We start from the raw sequence: 15385 nt of genomic DNA, 5'->3' as shown, positions 1-15385 counted from the left end.
AAAATCGCATAACAGCCGAGCATACACCCAGCAGCACTGCTGATGCCTGAACGGTATGTGGAATGAAGTGGGCGGGCATCGGGAGGCCACTATGGCACGGGGCAAGCACTATGGGCAGTCTATCTGAAGTGTACCTGGCGTATAAGACGACCCCCCACTTGGAGGCATATTTTTCAGGGCCAAAAAATCGTCTTATACGCCGGCAAATACGGTAATAGAATGGAGTGCATTTTTTTCTTTATTTGATTTTTTAATGTGGGTCAACAATGGAGCTCTGCATTTATTAATTGGTTGGGCCTATTCTGATAAAATCTTTGATATGTTAAATATCTATTTTTCTTAGGTAAATTTTTTGGTAGTTTTAGTACTTAAATTACTTTTTTTGTTTATATTCACAGATTCTGGAACTTTTCAAAGCCTGACCCTCTTCTTGAAATAGTGGACCATCATACAGAGTTTACCTGTGGTTTAGATTTAAGTCTTCAGAGCCCTACTCAGGTAATGCGATCTCCTGGGGTTTTTCTTCCCATACAGTTCACAAATAGCTCTATGTGTGGCTTTTCTGAACAAAATTGCTGCCTTAAGGCAAGAGCAAAGTACATTTACTTAATCATCCTGATATCTTTTGCTGTAAAGCTGGAGCATTTGAAACACTGGGGAAAGAGAGGTATCCAGGAACTTGACATGACGCTCTCCTCTTGAAAGACTGACTTTTCTGAGAGGAAAGGAACCTTCCCCACAAGAACTGTGCCTTACATGTTGCAGGCTCCCTGTGGAAAGGGTGACAGGAGAAGAATGGAATGGGGAAGGATTGTCCCCAGAGGTTGGTGGGAGTCGAGAGTGTGTGGTCCTCATTTCAGCTGTCCCATAAGCAAGTGAGAGGATGGGCAAGTCACTTCCCTCTCAGGACTGTCACCAGAAACTACGTTAAAAGAGAGGCTTCCGATGGGGGACAAAGTAAGGGAGAATAGCTACTCTTTTAATCAATAAACTTTAAAATTCCCACATTTTATTTTCTTGAAGACTTGAGAGTTTAAATATTTAGGGCTTTTTTAAAAGCTGCTTCAGTTTTGGAAACCCAGATCAGAAACACTAGAATATGTTGAATGATAAGGCACTTGAAAACAGACTGTGTGAAAACACTAACATATCAATGAAACAATATAATATGTGGAAATTTTAGAGTATGACTAAGAAACTATGTTTTTATGACAAATTTTAGAAATTAGACAGAAACAAATCCCATTTCTCATTGCTGTGTTCTTAAATTTAAATGAATACAGTTTTTTATTTATTTTAGGAATTTAAGACATAAATCTGAGCTTAAAATATTCTCATTAGATATTAGAATAGTCTCATTAGCATTAAAATAATTGTTGTAAAATGACTTCATAGCAACTAAAAAGAGAAGAGACTGAAAGAGTGCTGGGTCAAATGGCATTACCTTTAATGTAAATACAATGTGCTTCCAATGAACTAGTTTTTTTCTGAGACATAAATCTATTATAGATGATTTTTAATAAAATATTCATACCTGTTTGCTCTCCTCGTTAAGAAAAAAGCTGTACATATTGAAAATGACATACCAAACAAAGAACCCTAAATAAATATTTTCCTCTCATATATTTCTGTTAACCTTTGTTCCATGAGTCCCAGACTATAGCCCAAGGCAACACATATGCCTTCTCGACTTCCTTGGTCCTGGCAGTTCCTCACCCCTGTCTGAGAGGTGCCAAATGTTTCCTAAATCCTCCACATAGACCGCCTTATTAAAACCAACTTTTTTCAGAGGATTTATTAATTAGACTTTATGTATTCTTAAATAAGAGAATGTATTACAAGGTCCTATATTTTGTGTAAATCTGGTGACTAGTCACCCATCTCTTCCTGTTCAATAACCAAATTTCAGTTGTACTAAGGAAATAGTTGCTATTGAGAGAAATAAGAGTGGAAAAGCAGGGTCTTCAGGCTGTACATAACCTGCAGGTTCACTGGCATAATGTACAATTCAACTGTGCTAGAAATCTCCACTGAGTTAATTCATAGTGGGACAGAATTTTGGGATTAGAAGGGACCTAAGAAATAAGACCACTCCCTCTCATTTATGTATTCTTCCCACAGACATTTTCATATGCCAGACCTTGTGCCAGGCACTGGGGACTCAGTAGAGAATGAAAATAAATGTGGGCCCTGCCTTCATAGAGCATTTAATCCACTGTTATATCAGATAATCTCAAGAAATGAATGTAAATGAGAGTTGTAACAACCCTATGAAAGAAGTACATTGTTCCTCAAGAGTTCATAATCAGGATAGACATTTGACCTACTTAAGAAATTTGTAAGGAAGTGAGGGTCACCTGAGATCAGATGAGTAGACATTAACTGTGTCGAAGAGACAAAAGGAAGAAAGATCATAACAGGCAAAGGTAACAGTATGTTACAGACGCTGCAGTGGCAGGGAGCATGGATAGTATTTGAAAATGAAAGAAAGTATTTCTTCCTTATTTTTGGTAGATTATTCAACATTAGAAATTAAGGAAATATATTTGTTGACTTGTCATGTTTTAAAAAATGGAGTGTTTAGATTATTGACTAAATGTTATGTTTGTTTCCATGTTTCCTTTTTTCCCCCTCCATTTTATTTATATTCTGTTTTGGACCTTAAACTTTCTTCCCTTTCTAACTAAAATTTCAACCAATATTTTTTCACATACCTAACATTGACACATTTTAACACAAACATTTGTATTGTTTATATTAATAACTTTTGTTTTTACTAGGAACCATTAACATTCTTTCTTCTTAGGGTAGATAAGAGTCAAGTTCTTGGTGCAGCTCCCTATTTTTCTCTCATTTATTTCATTTCAGTTTATTATCTCTTGCTATATAATAAACTCCCCACAAGTTAATAGCTTAAACAACAATTTCCTTTCCCCATAGCCCTGTGAGTCAGTAATTTGGGATGGGCTAAGCCAAACAGTTCTCTTGTTCTCACCTGTGGTCACTCATGTGGCCCCAGTCATCTGGGGCTTAGCTCCGGCTGGGTAGTGGGAGAGGGCCTCTTTCACATGTGTAGGGTACAGTGCTGGTGGTCTTCTGAGCCCTGCGCTTCCAGAGGACCAGGCTTTCTTCACTTAGCTGTTGTAGATTTCCAATAGATTTCCGAGAGGATGAGAGTAAAAGCCGCAAGGTATCTTCAGGGCTAGGCTTCGAAGTCACACAACATCCCTTCTGTTGTAAAGCAAGTCACAAGGCTAATCAGATTCAAGGAGTGAGAAAGAGACTCCATGTCCTGATGGGAGTAGCCAGAAAAAAACTGTAGCCATTTAAAATATACCACATTAATTTTTGCTGGTATAGTTAGTAATTTAATTTATTTTTGACATATTTATCCTTTATTCTCAGAGTATATGGTCAAGTTTGCTGATTGCATGTTAATTTATTTCACCATTTCTTCATAGTTTATTTCCTTAAAAAGTATGTTTCTCACTGGCTGGCATGGCTCAGTGGTTGAGTGTACACCTTTGAACCAAGAGGTGACGGTTGATTCCTGGTCAGGGCACAAGCCCAGGTTGCTCGATCCTCAGTTGGGGGCGTGCAGGAGACAGCTGATCGATGATTTTCTCTCATCATTGATGTTTCCACACACTCACTCACGCACACACACACACGCGCACACGTTAAGTTAATAACAATGTACCTACCTATATAGTTTAAGTTTAAAAAATTTGGCTCTCAAAAGAAATTTCAATCGTTGTACTGTTGGTATTTGGCTCTGTTGACTAATGAGTTTGCCAACCACTCTGAAAGCAATAATACACACACACACACACACACACACACACACACAGGGGCCTTGACTTACGAGTGTCTCGACAAACGAGTTTTTTGACATACCAGCTGTCTCTCGGCCGATTTTTTGCATTGAGTTGATAGAGTAATTTGAGTTAATGAGCTCCTTAATGAGCTCGGTCTCAAAACGAATTAAACTCGTAAGTCAAGACCCCACTGTGTGTGTGTGTGTGTGTGTGTGTGTGTGTGTGTGTAGTATATTTCTCTCACCTCTTAGAAAGTAAGTGCCTTTCAGTATACTTTCAAAAATGTGTTGTCTCTTGGGGTGAACTTAACATCTGTAGGACTTCGCTGACGTCACCTTAGGATCTCTGTGTTTTAATATATTATCTGTCTTAAAAGAAGATTTATCTGAGTTCTTGTATTTATAATTCTTTTTAGCTTCTCCCTTCTTAGAGATCTGAAAGATGAGACCCAAGGTTATTACACCTTTCTTCTTGACAGAATGTAAGCTCTTGTCTTTAAAGGTTTAAAACTTGACAAATAAGTGTCTGGGGTCATTCTTTAAGGATAATTGCTAAGAAATTCTTTGTGCCCTCACTTGTTAACCAGGCTGAAGTTATCTTTCACTTCAAAAAAGTTTTCTTTGATTTTTCCCCCTCTGATCATGGTTTGTACAGTCTTGGCATTTTCCCTTTTCTCTCTTGTCCTTATTATTTCTAAATTGGATACTCTTTTTCTATTTTTTTAGCTTTATGATTCTAGACCTTTAAGACACCCATTTATATCAATGGGATTTCCTGTATGAATATATTTTTAGAATTCTTGACTTTGTGATCTGTAGTATCAACTCTGCTTTTTCAAATGCTCATTGATATTAGTCTAGTATTTATAACTGGGTACAGGTTTACATATCTTTACACATTTCTTTTGGAAGATACTTATTTCTCTTTTAAAGTATAAATTATTAATTCATTCCAAGATATCACATGTATGTTCAATAAAATGTATCTCTTTTCCCATGATGAAAATGGGAAATCACATATAAAAGAAAGAACCAAGATTTCTACCACTCTGTAAAAAAATCAGTGATAACATATTAATATTTCTTTTCAGTCCTTTTTAAAGAAATTTTTAAATTAAAGTATAACACTCATACTAGGAAATACACATATTTTTACTGTGCAGCTCAGTAAGTTATCAAGAATGCCCATACCCATGTATCCATCACTCAGGTTAAGATATAGGACACTACCAGCATCCCAGGAGCCCTCTCAGTATTCCTCCAAAGTCTCACCCTCTCCCTTCTCCCCAAAGGTAACTGCTCTGTATTTATGCATATTTTTAATTGTTGTAGTTACACTACGCATAAGAATTTTTCTTCTGGGACTCCCAAAATACTTGGTAAACATAGTCATTGATGAATGAATATCCTAGTCCATCTATGCTAGGTATCTTTATAGTACCCTTAAAATGGGGTAGAAGAAATTTTGTATACTTTCCTTTTGTTTGGTGGAAGGTGCTTAGATTTGATTTATACAAGTTCTTTAGATGTGGTTTAAAAAGTATCTTTGGCTTTGTTGATGTTTTAGTGAAAATATTCATTATTTAAAATTCACCTTATGTTTTGATTCAAATCCCTATTCTGACAATCTTAGATACCAGGTTTAGAGGTTGACAATGGGTAAAATATTTTAAATTTCTCAGTATAAGGTTGGAAATGAGGTTTTAGAAGAGGGCTGGCATTATTGGCATTTAGTGTATCTGTGTCCTTGCACTTTTGATCTGAGGTGGTATTTTCTGCATGTGTCACACAGACTACCTTTAGCATTGGAAAAACATGTACCAGAAGCATCCACTGTCCTCAGGCAGCAGTCTCTGCTATTTCCTCCCTGATGCTTAATAATTGTATAATATTTAGCTGAAAATTATATAACAAGTGCTTGTTTTCTGCCAGCCATGAAACATTCCCCAGATCCAGCTCTGTAGGATCTTGGCATGCTCCTAAGATGGGTGCGGCTGTGTCTACTGCCCTCTGCACTCCATGTACAGCCCTGCAGTGAGCGCTTCCAGAATAATTGACATCTGAGCCTCTGGTACCACTGCCTCTGAGCTCCCATTCCTGAATCATCCACTCTCTACTCATTTCCTTCTCTAGACTATGGAGCATGGCTTCTAAAAACCAAACAATAATGTTGAGTTGGCACGCTATGAACTACTTTTCCAAAACACTATATTAGGGCTCTTGATCCTACTCAACTTACCTTTAAAGTCTTTTTTATTTTCTAGTCTAGTGCTTCTCAACTTTCCTAATGCCGCGACCTTTTGATACAGTTCCTCATTTTGTGGTGACCCCCAATTTCATTGTTACAAATTGAACATAATTAAAGCATAGTGATTAATCACAAAAACAATATGTAATTATATATGTGTTTTCTGATGGTCTTAGGCGACCCCTGTGAAAGGGTCATTTAACACCCAAAGGGGTCGCGACCCACAGCTCGAGAACCGCTGGTAAGAGGTGATGCTGGTTGTTATGGGCAATGAAGGGAGGCGGGACTGGGAGCTGGAGCAGCGGCTGATGGCGGGCAGTGGTCCCAGTGGCTGAACGGTGGCGGCTGATGCTAGTGATGCTTGGTCCATTTATCAGATTGCCTTTATTATATGATCTGAAGCGATGTCTTGCTTTTCTTGAAGTATTTCTAATTTGGTTAGTTCATTGTATGCTGAGGCCTGACCAGAGACCTGGGAAGTCATCCTAGTTTTGTCTTTTTGTACCCTTAAATTCATTGGACGTTAAGTTTATAAATTCTCTCTTACCAGTACCTCTGAAATCTGGACCTTCGATAAGCATTTCTTTAGTACCTCTGCCATAGAGTGCTGCAGTAATCTCCTAATCGATCTCTAAGTTCTTTTCATCATTCCATTGATTTTTAACACTGCTTTAGGGGACAGCTTTTCGTAATGAAAATTTGATTTTGATAGTCATTGACTTGAAATATATCAGTGGCCCCATTAAAGACATCAGGAACAAGATGAGAATTACTACTATCACCACTGTTAATCAATGTGGTTCTAAAAATTATAACCAATTAGCAACAGAAGAAAATAAAATAGAATATAAGTATTTTTAAATGTAGGAAAATATATGATTATTTGTACTTCATATGATTGTGACTTTAAATCTATTATAAATAAAAAGAGCCCACTGGTGTGGTTCAGTGGTTGAGCGTCCATCCATGAATCATGAGGTTGCTGGTTCAATTCCCGATCAGGGTGAGGCTCTATCCCCAGTAGGGTGTATGCAGGAAGGAGGCAGTCAATCGATGATGTTTCTCTCTCATCAATGTTTCTCTCTCTCTCTCCCTCTCTCTATAAAAATCAATAAAAACATTAAAAAGGTAAAAAGTTCAATAAGCTCAGTAAAAATATATATATAAAAATGAATACTGTGTAGATATTCATAATCATCAGTTAGAAAATAAAATGGGAAAAATTACCTTTACATGGCAACAACTGTGTGTGTGTGTGTGTGTGTGTGAGAGAGAGAGAGAGAGAGAGAGAGAGAGAGAGAGAGAGATACATAGAGGACTACAAATTTTAAAATGTGCAGGCACAGATAAAGAAAATTATATAACTTTACAAAGGGACCTTTAAGAAAGACCAGAATAAAAGAACAGATATATTATGTCCCTGCAATAAAATACATTTATTTCCTCATTGCTACCATTTTATAGGTCTTTCTCATCTAACACAAATATTACAAACTCATGGTAAGCCACTTCTGTGATGCTCTTTACCTACTGTGACCATTAACTATACTAGTTACATAAAAGTTTTAATTTATAAATAGAAAAAATTGTCATCTTCGTGTCATCTCAGAAACCTTAAAGAAAGCCTATTACCTTCAGGGTAGAGTCTGAATTTTTAACTTGCTTTCAAGATTCAATATAATCTGTGTTGTTTTCTAATTATATTTATCATCATTATATGTAATCCTTCTATTACATACCAATTATATTTTATTATTTATTGTTTTTGCCAGTTTTTCTTGCTCTTCCCAACTTTTGCCTATACAAAGTGTTTCTGCCTTTCAAAGTCAGAATAAGTTCTCTTCCTTCACTCCTTTCCTTTTTGCTTCAGTAAATATTTGAGTGTCCATTATGTGTCAGAAGATGCATAGTAGATTAATGCAAGCGCCTTTATAATTATTCAAAGTGTATATATATATTATATCTTATATATGTTATATATATTATACATAAATAAAATAAGTATTGAATGAAAGAGTGAATGAATAAATGAAAAGGATTTTAGTAGAATTAGTCAACTCTTTCCTTATTTTTACTTAAATGCCATACAGATTGACATAATAAACCATGTTCTTCTCTGTGGTTACTTCCTACTGTAAGCTAATTGAGTAAGTAAAACATGTTCTTACTTGAACCTATGATGTAGTACAATGCGGCATAATGACTGGGCTGCTTTTTCAAAATTTAAAGTTGATTGTTAATGATTTTGTTTTGTTTTTCATTCTCTCTATATCCTTCTGCCTATTTCTCTGGTTCATTTTTTCTAAAGAGGCCATATGTCATATAAATAATTATAGCAAATTAAACAAGTTTCCCAAGGGCAAAAGCAGTTGTCCACAAAATTGAGAGAATAGAATAGAATTATAGATAGGAAATAGAAAATTTGTCAATCAAGTAAATCTCTTAATGAGTCAGTAGGAATTCTTTGTTAGATTAATAGCCATATTAAATCATTTGAAATACATTATGTGTTATCAGAGGCATGTGTAAACATTTTGATAAAATAAAGAGAATTGATAAAATTAATATAAATTTTGTAAGTTACACATGTATTTAAAATCTGGTGTTTTCATTATGTTTCCTCTTCCAAATTTTGCATTTATAGGACTATTGTTTTGAGGATGTTCTATAGCAAGTCTTATCTGATCCACCAATAATAAATTTTTGTTATAAACCACTTATTGACTGAATTTCTTTAATATTCTTGGGTCTACTGTAGAATCTAGTCTATTACTTTATAAATAGGAAATACTGAAATATTTGTTTAATACAGTTGCTCTCAAGCATTCCATGTGATAATTTCATGATATATATGCTATAACTCTATTTAGATCTTACTAGGCTATTTTGATAGATAACAAATATTTATTCACTTTTCCAAGAATGCTTCATTGTATATTTTAAAGAAATTGACATATTAGGATAGTAGCAAAAAGTTAGTGTGCATGTTACGAAAATTTAGAAATATCTATTTTGCCATTAAAAGTGAAAATGAAATAACTAAAAATAGAACTTATATGAAATCTGGCCCTGTTCATTTAGTTATTTTTCATTACCCTAGAAGATAGCAGCTTTAAAAAATATTATGAAGATGAATTATATCTTTAAGGTTTTAATTCAGTAAAGAAATATAACATTTTGACAAATAATTTTTCCTATAATGTCAATAATTTTGATTCTGAGTTTTAATGAAAAGATTTGCATTTTGAACTCAGATGAAAGGAAATTCATAGACCATAGGGATGAAATGTCTATAGTGGGGGCTAGCCGGTTAAGAAATACATTTTCCACTGGCATCTCCTTGGGCAGAAGAGGTAGAGCCCGGAGCCCCCCACCCTGTGGTGCCCACATATGCACACTCACCGTAAGGAAGTAGGTCAAACCAGATAGGTTTTGGCAGCCAGCCTTCAAGAAACCCTAGAAGGGTGTCAGACAGCAGTCAGAAAAAAAGGCCTCTCTCAAAAGATTAAGAAAATTTTATCAGAGGAGGTGTAATGCAATTTAGTTGCCTTAAAGCTAGAACTTTTAGTTCTGCATTTATTCTTATTTATCCCAGTTCCCAGAATACTTTCCCTCTCTCCTTTGTGTCCCCACACCCCACACAGTAACAACAATAAGCACTCTCTGGCTAAGGTCTATCCTCCTTTTAGCCACAGTTTAGGTCAGAATTCCTCTTGAAAGCATGTACTTTCCTCACATTTGGATACACATCTTCTGGACCCCATAATTCCCCAATCGTTGTCCATATCACTCTACATCCTAGGTGTCTGTTTTCTTATCCATCCTCTACTGGACTCCAGATCTTGTTTACTGTAGTATCCTCAGCATACTTCTAACATAGAGGAGGTACTCAATGAGTATTTGTTGAATAAATGGATGAATATAAGTATGTATATATATATATGAATTATGTTTTAAGTACTTTTGTAGTGCAAAGAAATACTTGAAAAACAGCTCCTGAGACATAGGCTCCCTGTGAAACCTCTCTAAATAATATTCATGACACTCAGATATTCCATATATCCCTCAAACCCCATGTTGCCTTTACCCAGATATTTGACCTCACACCTGGCTTGATGCTCTTTACCACGTGTGAGGTTCTACTCAACAAGATCTTTGGAGGAGGGAAACCAATGTTCATACATGGCTCCATTCATTCATTCATTCAAAAAGCATCTACTAAAAGTTTACTATATACAAATCATAACAAATACAAATTTGATGAAGATATATAATCACTGACTCTAAAAAAAGTCCTATTCAGGTTTAGTTGTACAAAAGTGTTTACATCCATATGTGAATATTGTTAGAAGACAGAAACTATATTACCCAGCATGCTTTCATTTTCTCCTTCGTTTTCATACACAATAGAGCCTAATTTATTATACAAATACTAGAGGCCCGGTGCACAAAAATTTGTGCACTTGGGGGCCAGGGGGGTCCCTCAGCCCAGCCTGTGCCCTCTCGCAGTCTGGGACCCCTCAGGAGATAACGACCTGCTGGCTTACGCCTGCTTCCAGGTGGCTGAGGGCAGGGCCAATCAGGGGGTTGGGGAACTCCCCCCTATCAGGCACAGAGCAGGGCTGATCAGGCGGTTGGGGCACCTTCCCCTGTCACGAACAGAGCAGGGCCGATAGGGAGGTTGTGGCCCCGCCCCCCGTCACACACAGAGCCTCAGGGTGATCAGGGGGTTGGGGCACTGCCCCCTGTCACACTGATCCCGGTGCTGGGAGGCATATTACCCTTTTACTATATAGGATAGAGGCCTGGGGCACGGGTGGGTGCCAGCTGGTTTGCCCTGAAGGGTGTCCTGGATCAGGGTGGGGGTCCCCACTGGGGTGCCTGGCCAATCTGGGTGAGGGGCTGAGGGCTGTTTTCAGGCTGGGGGTGACTGAAGCTCCCAACCGCTCCTTTTTTTTTTTTTATTCTGGGCCAGCTTTAGCTTTGAGGCTTGGCTCCAGGTCTTAGGCCCCCGCTGCTGAAAGTAGGTTTCTGGTCTTTGCTTACAATGTTGTGATTCTGCTGACTGAAGCCCAGGACTAAAGCTGGTTTCTGGGGTGTTTTTTAGCTTCTATATTTATTACATAGTTTCTTAAACTGCAGGCTCAGAGGCCTGCAGCGGCAGGCAGAAAATGTTGGAGTCCTCCGACACTGAAGCAAGCAAGCCTCATGTTAGTTTCAAGCTGCCTGGCTGCCAGCCGCCATCTTGGCTGGCAGTTAATTTGCATATCTCGCTGATTAGCCAATGGGAAGGGTAGCGGTCATACGCCAATTACCATGTTTCTCTTTTATTAGATAGGATAGGATTATAATATGCTCAGCTCTGTAATATGCTTTTGCTCTCTTTAGAACAGATTTTTTTTAAATATATATTTATTTTATTTGGTCTGTGGGTTAATCTATAGACCATGTCAGCCCATTTAGAACTGAACAAGGTTCAAATCTTAAATAAAATAAAAATATTTTTATTAACCATAATTTAAATTATTAATGTAATTTTCTCATGTGTTTAAGGAGAAAGTCTGCCATATGAAGAATGATTTTGTATATTTTGTAAAACCACTCTTTTGGCAATGAATGATTTTTGTGATGGAAGAATAGTATATATTTCTCTTATAGTCAAGTGCTAGAAAAAACTTCATTTCCCTAATGAAGCAGTAAATTAGGATATTTGCATATCTTATATTATTGTTTGACATTTTTACCTTTGCTGCCAGGAGGTGTAGAGCTCAATTTCATGTCTAATTTTAGCCATTATTCTTAGTCTCTTTTTCCAGTTTAATTATCTGCCCCATCTCTACATTTCTTGTTTGTTCTTATAAAGAAATGGCTTTTCTGTTACTGTGCTATCTCCTATGAGAAAGCAAGGGTTATTTTATTCCATGGAAATAATTGTTACCCTGTTGAGGCAAATAAGTTTTATCCCTGCATGTGGCCATGCTAAGGATAATTTTCAAAATGGCAATCATGACTCATACAAGTATAAATGTGAACACATATCAAAGATTTTATGTAATTTATGAAAGACTTTACAACTAGCTCAAAGGAACAGATAGGTAGGATATTTCAGCATTCAGTGACAACATATAGGTAGTCACATATAGGTAGTCACTGAATGCTGAAATAAATGTAGTGAGAGGTACAAAACTGTTCAATATCCATAGGGCAATAAAATGTCATGTTTGGAATCATCTCCTGGGGAGCAAGAAAGACATCAACTACATCTTCATAGGACATTCCTTTGCAACTTTAATGGATGAGAATCATTTGATTACTATCAGTTTTCTATAGCTTTCAGGGTTGTAAAATAATCCAGTCAAAGACAGAGAAAGGCATAGACCCCTATAGAATCAGGTAACCCTGTGGGGCCCTAGGACAATGCCAGCATTCCACTGAAAGAACACCTCGCAATCTTTTCTGCTCATTGATTACAATCTTTTACAGTTTTTCCTGACAGCAAGGTAATGGACAAAGAAGTGAGTCCTCCTATAGGAGACTGAAACTGAGAAAGAGGATCTTCGGGAGATGAGAAAGGAGATACCCCATTATCGCTATCCTGAGTCTGGCCTTGAAGGAGTCTTCATGGCCAGGAGTGCATTCCCAGGGATGGGAAAGAAAGGTGGCTTTTGTCTTGAAGAAGCAGGATGGGAGCTAAGCAAGATTCCTTTCTTTATTTGACAAGCTAATGAATGAGTGGATCTCATCCTCCAAAGCAGATTATTAATTTCCATGTTATTCACTTCATTCATTCATTCATTCATTCATTCATTTATGTTAACCTTTAATAAAGGTTAGCAAAGTCTTTTTTAAATGCCTTTCAGGCTGGTCTCAGATGAATAGAACGGGACATGAAGAAGGAGCCCTGTGTTTAGTCTCAGTCATAAAATGAAGTGGGAAGCAGTGCCTCCAGAGGCCATTTGGTTGATGATAATTAATGAGAGCCCTCCTCCTACTCCTGGGGACCACAAGGTCATCTTTTCTTACCATATGGTTTCTACAGTGCCTACCTTGGAGAAGCTGGAGACTCTTTGTTAGTTTAGTAAAGTGCTTTTATTCTTACCTTATTGTTATTTTTATTGTAAGCTTTTAAAAATGTTTAGAATTTGATGGAGTATAATTAATTAATTAATTAATTGAGAAATATTATTTGCATTCATTTTAGTGACTCTATTCACAGTTCAGTTTTAGGTGTTTCTTGTATTATCAGTTAATATAAGTGTAGAGTTGTGTACATTTACTGACTCAGTGGCCTTGATATTTGTTAGTTATAAGTTCTGAGTAAATAAGAAGCTGGACTGAAGAGTGCTAAATAAAGATTCAGAAACATAATTTTATGAATATTTTATATTAGAAACCTAAGTCTTTCTTCTCTGGTTCTCTTCTCCATAATAGTTGACACTTAATGTATAGAGAGGCCTGGCACTTGAAAAAATAAACATATATGAAATTGGAGTAAATTATATAATGATCTTTGTGGTCCATGGCATAAAAACTTAAAACTTCAAGATATAATTCTAACTGCAGGATTAGGCAAATAATGAATGTTAGCTTGCCTTTTATGAGGCACTATTTTCGAAGACAGATTCAACAAATGTAGGTTCTGGTTCCTGCTCTGTTACTCTAGTGTGACCATGAGAAAAAGTTAATCTGTGAGGTCTTAACCTATAAAATACATTCTGAGAGATAGTATCTATGGGACATTGTTATGTTATAGGAAGACATAGTCCATGTTATGTTATAGGAAGACACAAGCCATTTTTCTTAAAGAGTGAGACACGCGTGCGGTAAATAAGTACAGCTGAGTATTATAACTACTAGGAAGTCTTTTGCCCATTTCTAATAGGGTTGTCTTTGGATTATTGAGTTATAGTAGTTCATCATATTGTCTAGATATAAGTTCTTTGTCAGATGTGCATTTTGTGAATATTTTCTACCACCCAGTGGCTTACGTATTCATTTTCTTAATATTATCTTTAGATGAGCGAAAGATTTACTTTTTTTTATTGTCTCTACAGGAGTTTAACATTAAATTACACTTTTTAATCTACTCATTTACTGATGGGCACTTGGGCTGTTTCTAGATCTTAGCTATTTTAAATTGTGCTGCTATGAATGTAGAAGTTCACATATTCTTTCTGATTGATATATATTAGTATATATTCCTAGAGGTGGGATCACTAGGTGAGATGGCAGTTCCATATTTAATTTTTTTGAGTCAACTCCACAATGTTTTCCATAGTGGATGTACCAGTCTGCATTCCCACCAGCAGTGCACGAGGGTTCCTTTTTCCCCACATCCTTGTCAGCGCTTGTCATTTGTTGATTTGTTGATGACAGCCATTCTGACAGGTGTGAGATGGTACCGCATTGTTGTTTTGATTTGCATCTTTTGGATGATTAGTGACTTTGAGCATGTTTTCATATGTCTTTTGGCCTTTCTTCTGTCTTCTTTCAAAAAGTATCTATTTAGGTCCATTGCCCATTTTTTGATTGGGTTGTTTTATCTTCCTTTTGTTAAGTTGTATGAGTTCCCTGTAAATGTTGGAGATTAAACCCTTATCGGTGATAACATTTGCAAATATGTTCTCCCATGCAGTGGGCTTTCCTGTTGTTTTGTTGATGGTTTCCTTTGCGGTGAAAGATTTACTTTTGATTGAATCTAAGTTATCAAAATTTTTGGTTATAGCTTTCTGAATCCTGTCTAAGAAAGCTTAACAGACTTTCAGATTGAGAATATATTCTTCTATGTTTTCTTCTATAAGCTTTGCACCTTTATTTTCTATATTTAGGACTATGGTCCATCCACCTCAAATTAATTTTTATTTATGGTGTAAAGTTGGAGTTGAGGTTCATTTTTTTTCCCATATGGATCTCCAATTCTAGCACCATTTGTTGAATTGGTACATTTTGGTACATTTATTGAAAAGCAGTTGGCCAAGTGTAGGGTTTATTCCTGAATTCTCTTCTATTCCTTTGATCTACTTATATATCCTTATATCAATATTGTACTGTCTTGATTACTGTAGTAAGTCTTGAGATAGGTAGTATAAGTACAACTTTCTTTTTTTTAATATATTTTTTATTGATTAAGATATTACATATGTGTCCTTGTCCCCACATTACCCTCTACGCTCATAATGCCTAGAATAGAGCTTTGCTATCACATTGCGGTTGCACAGTGAATATTTGTTGAGCAAATGTCCTAAGGCCTGACATGGAGAGTGAGAGAAAGGAGCATCTTCTAGAGCAGTGATGGCGAACCTATGACACGCGTGTCAGAG

The 15385-nt window shown here is 36.5% G+C and overlaps 1 protein-coding gene across 1 annotated transcript in view; it reads left to right on the top strand.

The window, feature by feature from the left end:
• The window catches only part of PEX7 (peroxisomal biogenesis factor 7), a 75116-nt gene that overhangs the window by 52279 nt on the left and 7452 nt on the right, over nt 1–15385 (top strand). The window contains exon 10 of the mRNA XM_015572059.1: nt 399–498. Coding sequence (XP_015427545.1) covers nt 399–498 — 100 coding nt within the window. The remainder of the gene's footprint in view (nt 1–398; nt 499–15385) is intronic.

Source organism: Myotis davidii, unplaced genomic scaffold (genome assembly GCF_000327345.1).
Source record: "Myotis davidii unplaced genomic scaffold, ASM32734v1 scaffold266, whole genome shotgun sequence".
Taxonomy (NCBI): domain Eukaryota; kingdom Metazoa; phylum Chordata; class Mammalia; order Chiroptera; family Vespertilionidae; genus Myotis; species Myotis davidii.
Note: the sequence above shows the minus strand (reverse complement) of the source record. Positions and strands in the feature narration are given on the sequence as shown.